Source organism: Triticum dicoccoides, chromosome 1B (genome assembly GCF_002162155.2).
Source record: "Triticum dicoccoides isolate Atlit2015 ecotype Zavitan chromosome 1B, WEW_v2.0, whole genome shotgun sequence".
Classification (NCBI taxonomy): Eukaryota; Viridiplantae; Streptophyta; class Magnoliopsida; order Poales; family Poaceae; genus Triticum; species Triticum dicoccoides.
This window is the reverse complement of record NC_041381.1, coordinates 614,027,249-614,033,946: the sequence shown is the minus strand read 5'-3', so window position 1 is coordinate 614,033,946 and position 6,698 is coordinate 614,027,249. Positions and strand designations below refer to the sequence as shown.

At 46.8% G+C, this 6,698-nt stretch overlaps 1 protein-coding gene across 1 annotated transcript; it reads right to left on the bottom strand.

Moving 5' to 3' along the window:
* Window positions 1-711: 711 nt before the first annotated feature.
* LOC119349129 (protein STICHEL-like 4) lies at window positions 712-5,965 on the bottom strand. The gene is made up of 6 exons (XM_037617141.1): window positions 4,125-5,965; window positions 3,502-3,721; window positions 2,829-3,350; window positions 1,814-2,366; window positions 1,573-1,633; window positions 712-996 (listed from the first exon to the last, which is right to left on the bottom strand). The coding sequence occupies exons 1-6, from the start codon at window positions 5,820-5,822 to the stop codon at window positions 904-906; spliced, it is 3,147 nt and encodes a 1,048-aa protein (XP_037473038.1). The 5' UTR covers window positions 5,823-5,965; the 3' UTR covers window positions 712-903.
* Between the last annotated feature and the right edge of the window lie 733 nt (window positions 5,966-6,698).

Sequence of the window (6,698 nt, the reverse complement as noted above, 5' to 3'; positions counted from 1 at the left end):
CTTTACTTTCAGGATGTGCTGCACAAGTCTTATCCTGCAATGCAGGAACCCCATCTCCTGAGCCTCCTTAATGTGGATCTTCTCGTGAAGCAGAGTAGTTTGCTAGCCCATGTTATCTCATCGTTAAGGCCCTCACCTATTTGTCTCAACCTTCGTGACACGAAGATGGTGAGAGAACACAATATATAACACATACGGAGTACTCCCTCCGTCCCAAATTAAGTGACTCGAGTTTATACTAACTTTGTACTAAAGCTATTACAAAGTCAAGTCAGTTATTTTGGGACAGAGGGAGTATATAATTAGGGATTCATATATAATGTGGTAACTGCTATGTAGTGTTTGTGGCCCTTCGACCCCAATCAATAGGGGTAACCATGAACCTCACATTAATCAGCACTATAGCCATTCCATGAAGTAGAAATTAACAAATCAAGTGGTAGATCCTCAGTCTTTAGCAGTGTATGTTAGTACCAAGTTTTATTTTCAGCTGCGTATATACCTCCTAATCACTCAAAGATTAAATGTTAATTTATCAATGTAATTTGGTGACCAACAAAAGGACAATATGCATTTAGCACCACGCGTGATTTGCTTTCGTTTATCTGTAATAACGGTTTAAGTGTGTGCTTCCGTAGTCGGTGCCGCGCAACGCCTAGCATGATAATGTTAGTACTACCTTGCGGGTGTGTCATAAAGTCTGGCAACGGCTTGCTGTTGGCATTTCTAACCATTTCAGGGAAAAGAATGGACATGATGGAAATTTCTCATTCTTCTACATGTTAAAGTTAAACGATGTACAGAATGACCTACATTCTTACAGGTTGCTACAATTACAGAGAATCAGCCACAGAGATCAATTTAGCTCCATGAAAAATCTGGTGGACCTCGGCGGGCGGCATGTTATCTTGGAGATTTCACTGAAATGCACCTTCCGCACAAGACGAGTCTTGATAGGGCTCGCGATCTTCGAGTCCTTATCTTCAATGCTGAGAGCTGCAGCGAAATGACACGATGTCACTCAGCAAGGATGAGAAAGTATAGCTGACAAGATAAACATCAAGTGGAAATATTGTATCACCTTCCCTCAATTAAAATATTTCTATCACCGTTTGATCAATGAGAAATGCATGTATCCCATGACATACAGCCACTTTCCACACAGTATTAAACTAAGATCTCACGCTGATGATGATCCTTTTACCAAGAACTCTACTGTTTCCATTTAGCACTCCCTTTGAAGCCACAGTTAACTTATTGTCTTTTGGAAGCATACATACTACTATTTTCAGTGAGTCAACGGTATGAAACTATGAATGGTGATCCCGAAAGAGAATAACTCTTCAAAAAAAGTTAATTTCAAGCTATCCAGGCTTGATATGTTGCAAAACATATATAACCTTGGTTAATGGCAATTGTTTCTTATATTTTATATAAATGACTACCTTTCAAGAGACGACTATCATGCCATGTGTCTTATATGGAGCCCAAGCTTAAGTTACTTAGGGGAATGAAAATATATAAACTACCCTAGGACTGAAGTTTTGAGTTGGTGTGATCCCAGGTCGTTACCTTCCGTCTAGTAGTGCTTGAAGCTTTCCAACAAAGCAGACTCGACCTAGGCTCTAATCTCCTGCAAATAGATAAACAGTCCATAATCATATTCTAGGATCCAAAAAGGGAACTCCTCACATTTCAATAATGTTGAACCAAATTACAAGATATAACCCAGGCTCCATTATAATATTGCATGCTAAAGTTGAAAGTAATGTGTATGAACAGATTTAATTGGTTGTAGTATGTGATTACTTACAAATTCTCTTGCTCTAACTTTTCTGTTATTGACATCCCTTTTTGTCTTGACCAGCCTCCTTGTTGAGAACAAGCTTCCGCCTTGTTAATAACATGAGCAAGAGATACCTTACCTCTTACTATATTTTTTTGCTGATCATGTTCATTTGTTCCTCCCAGAGGACGTATATTTGCACCAGTATCTGGTTCCCCGTACCATTCCATTTCAGAAGGGCCCACTTCAATAATCTCACCTTCAGTCAATATGTGTGGATCAGATTGCATCCATCTTGTCTGATTTGAGCTAGTACCCTGGGCTACTCTGCCTTTCTGGAGCCTGCTAACTAAATTCTCACCTCCAGAAGAAACTGAACTATGTTTCGTGAAAGACCTCGTTAATGCGATGTTGGAATATGTATCCTCAACATCTTCCCCGCCATCCTTCGATTCATATCGGATTTCAAGTATTATAGCAGAAGAAAGAACAGACTCAAATGCTTGCAAAATTTGACCCCTCGACTTTTCGGCTTTGGACTTATTCACACGAGAGCTGAACATTAACTGCACAGTTGGTGCTGCAGGAAGAAAAGAACAAACTGTAAGAACAATGATAATCGAAACAATATCCTTACAATGGCACAATTTAATGTTTAGTTAGTTATCATTTTATTTATGAATTTTAGATTTACTTTAACATGGTTTTAAACTTGTTACTTTGTTAGCAATCTTGAAGAACTAGCATGACATATTCCATGCCTATAGTTGACTGACAGTGCCTAGAAGCAATGTATACATCTGATCATAACCAAGTTAACAAATTCCACTAAATTACATGGTCACCCAATACTAACATATAAACGCAAACCACTTCTAATATATTATTATCTTATATCTGCAGTACTGCTTGCACTTCTACACTAATAGCTATTTTACCACTTTAACAATGATAAGAACAAAGTTTTCAATAGGCATATTCTGAAAATCTTGACAAGGTGTACAAATAATACAGGCAGAAATGGCATAAGAGGTAATCTTGCCTGTGCCAAGGCTAACAGAAATCACCCGTCCCTCTTTAGCCATCATTTTTCTCAACGAATCTGACTGAACATTTTCTAGAACAGCTTGCCAAATCATCTCGTTGTCAGTTTTGCTACATTTAGATCCTTCATTCATTCTGGTAGCACTTGTTGACAACATATGGCCATCTGGTGTATGTTCCCTGAGTCCCCTTCCACCATGGTAAGTGTTTGCCGTGACATGGCTAGAACAAATCCCCAGATTAGCATTTCTTCTGTATTGCTGATTTTCTTGGTCAGATGCTCTTGATAACCCATGCGGACCAGAGTTCCTTGCTATATCACCATCAGGGTATGTAGGCAAACCCTGGTTAAAACTTGTACTTGTCGATGAACTTGGCAGTACATACTGTTTATCAGGAGCAAGCTGGAGCAGAGCAGCTGTAAGCCAGGTCATCTTATCATTTGAGACCCTCAACTGTTTTTCAGCTTCAGAGAGTGTTTTCAAGGCCTGTCGCAATTTTTCCATATCCTCCTTTGATACTGTAATCAATGCAACAAAAAATACAATGTGAAAACAGAACATTTACAGTAGTAGACTTCCATGTAATACATGGTTCAGGGCAAATTATCCCCTACTGTAAAATCCTTTCAAAGTAATAAATAAATAGATAAAAGGAATATCGTTGCTTACAGGTTGGACGTTTGAAGAATTTTCTTCGAATTCTTTCCTGTGTGAATGTGTAGGTGCCAGCAAGGATGTCAGTTATTATTGTGGCGAGTTGAGACATTAGGGACAAAGGCTCAACACCTGTCTCAGTAATATCACGCAAAGCTTTCACCGTGTTTGCAGTGTCAGCAGATAGTGCCAAATCAAGCAAATTTACCAATTTATCATCAGAAACCAAGCCAGCCTGTCAGGTAACGAAGTATTAAAAACGACAACCAACCTAAAAAAACTCAAAAAAAAAAGAAACGACAATCATATCGCTACACTTAGAATGCAAGAATGTGTTATTTAGAGAGATAAAAACAAGTATTTTACTAAAAAGGTGTTTGGTGCTTCCAGTTGTGACTCTTAACTTACTGAACTCTTTTGTACAGTATGCCAAAATGGGAACACACATTGGAAGAGAAATTTGAAGTGTATGACGATGATATAGTTAATTCAGCTTCACAACATATTCCAGAGTTATATAAGCAATAACTTCCCAAGCTACAGAATTCTTTGCCATTTTTATTTAGCCTGAAATTATCCAATTATCCATATTACCTAATATAGAAGTAATTCTTATGACTCATTGTTGGAAAACTTACAAGTTCTTGAACAAGTGGCATTGTAATTCTCTGCCCAAGCAAACTCAATTGATCCAAGGTCATCTCTGCATCCCTCAATGACCCATCTGACCGGGAAGCAATAAGCTTCAAGGCATCTCTATCGACATCTAGGCCATCACTAGTACAAATCCACTGCAAAGTGTTGACAATGTCGCATTCCTTGAGTTTGGGGAAGAAGAACTTTTGGCACCTTGACATAATTATATGTGGGAGATCGAGATTTGGGCTGATGAGAACAAAAACCACGCGCCGAGGGGCACGCTCGACAACCTTCGATATGACACTCCACGTGTCAGGCGGCAGTGTGTTGCAATCATCCACGATGAACACCCTGTGGTGCGCCGGTAGCGGCGAAAGCATCACATTGTCAAGGATATCCACAATGCTGTCCAGGTCAATGTTGCCAACAGGCCCAATCTCCACCAAACTTCTACTCTTTCCCAGATTGTGTGTGATACAAGACGCACATGTGTCGCAAGGCTTAGGGTGTTCAGGAGAATGGCAATTCAGCGCCTTGGCGAACACCCGAGCACACGATGTTTTGCCTGTACCGTGCGGCCCATAGAAGACATAAACGGACCCAATCTTCCTCTTGAGAATGGCATTGGACAGCGCCTGCACAACCAAGCTCTGCCCAACAACGTCCTTGAAAGTCCTGGGTGCATACTTCTGAGTGAGGCTCCGGTGCCGGCCACGGTGCGAGCCCCGCGACTTCTGCCCCGAGCGCGCCTCGGACATGAGGTCGGAATCCAGCTCGCTGCTCTGGTTGGAGAAAATCCCGAGCTCCCCAGAGAAGCTCCTGGAAATGGCACGGATGCCATTCCGCGTCCCCTCGGCGAGCAGCGGCAGTGAGTCGGAGTCGGAGCTGGTGGAGGAGGTCAGCCTCGCCGTCACCGGGAAGTGCGGGTGCGAACGCGACCCGTCCGCGTAGACACCGCAGGAGGCCGCGGAGGTGGCGGCCAAGGACCTCCGCGCCGCGGCGGCCGACTTGGGGTCAGACAGGCCGCAGGAGAGGCTCCGGCCGGCCATGTCGAGGATGGACTTGCTGCGGTGGTGGAGGCGCGACCAGTTCCACGGGATGCCGCAGACGTTGCGCGAGTCCTGCGACGCCTGGGGCCGCGGGCGCTGCTGCAGCGCCTCGCTGCCGTCGCTGTCGTCGCCGCCCGCGCCGGCGCCGAAGAAGTACCTGTTGCCGCAGACGGCCTCCTGGGAGCTGGAGTTGGCGGAGAAGGCGCCGGCGCGATCCAGACCGCCGGCGTCCGCGCCCGCAGCGGGCGCGGCGCGGCGGCCGGCCCCGCGCCTGAACCGGCGGCGCGGGCGGCGGGCGGCGGGCCTGCTGGGGCGCGGGTCCTCCGCGAGCTGGTCGAGGAGGGTCTTGAGCGCGCCGCGGCCGGGGGCGGGGGGGTCCTCCGGCTCGGGGGGCTCGGCGGCGACGCGGGAGGAGGAGTCGACGGAGCGGCGGGTGGAGGGGTCCCGGAGCGAGCGGGAGCGCTGCATCGCGAGGAGGTCCCGCATGAGCGACGCGGAGGACTCGGGGGGGCTGCGCCGCCGGCCGGACGCGCTGCCGTGGCTGTGCGCGTGGTGGTGGCGCAGGTGGATGCAGTTGGTGAGGTGCGCGTGGGCGCGGAGGTGCTCCCCGCTGCTGCCGCCCGCCGCGCTTTCCGGCGGGGCCGGCATTGCGCTGGCTGCGCTGATCCGGCCGCGACGAGCTCTCCGGCTAAATCATCGGGGCCGGCCGCCCGGGAGATTCGGGGTGCTGGCTCGTGCCTCGCGGCTGTTGACTGGAGTCATGGGAGACTGGGAGCGGTTCCGTTCCGAGGGGGAGGGTGGTGTGGCCTAGTGTGAGGCGGCGTCCACCGGGCCGCGTGCGGGAACTGGCTGTGACTGTGATGCCATCGGCGCAGGCTGCACGGTGACACTTCTTTCTACTAACCTTCCACGTATTTGGAAATTGTTATACTCTATTTGGAAATTGGAGTATTCATTGCCTATGCATCGTATGCTGAAGCTTCAAATTACTATGGTCCTCACAAACTAGGCCTAAATCTCTAGATGTCTGGAAGATATATTACATAAAGCTAAGGGCACAGGTTGGAATCCATGGCCCACCATACTCATTATGATCTTCGAGGAAAGAAAATGAAAATGCAAAATTTTAATGTCAACAGATGGATGGATGTTGAAAGATCAAGCTCTTCTCTACTTCAGTAAGGTTGATAACGATGTTGTCCCATCCATCAATGACCCCCCTCGTCTTCTCGCTCTAGGTCGACAGGTGTCGTACCATCGACCGATGGAGAAGCTAACACGAGAGCTCGGATAGGAAGCTCGCAGCACACCCAACATGGAAAGAGACATCAAGCATGAGAACTGAATCTGGAACCCAAACCAAACCTTGAGGAACACCATTGTCGTCCACCCCACCAGCGCACACCCTTGACCAACCCGACATGGGCCAAAGGCTGAAAAGACAGCACTTCGAAGAAGAAAATGACGCCAAAGCACCACAAACAGACTTGAGTCTGGCAAGCCAGACCCAGGGTTTTCACCCGG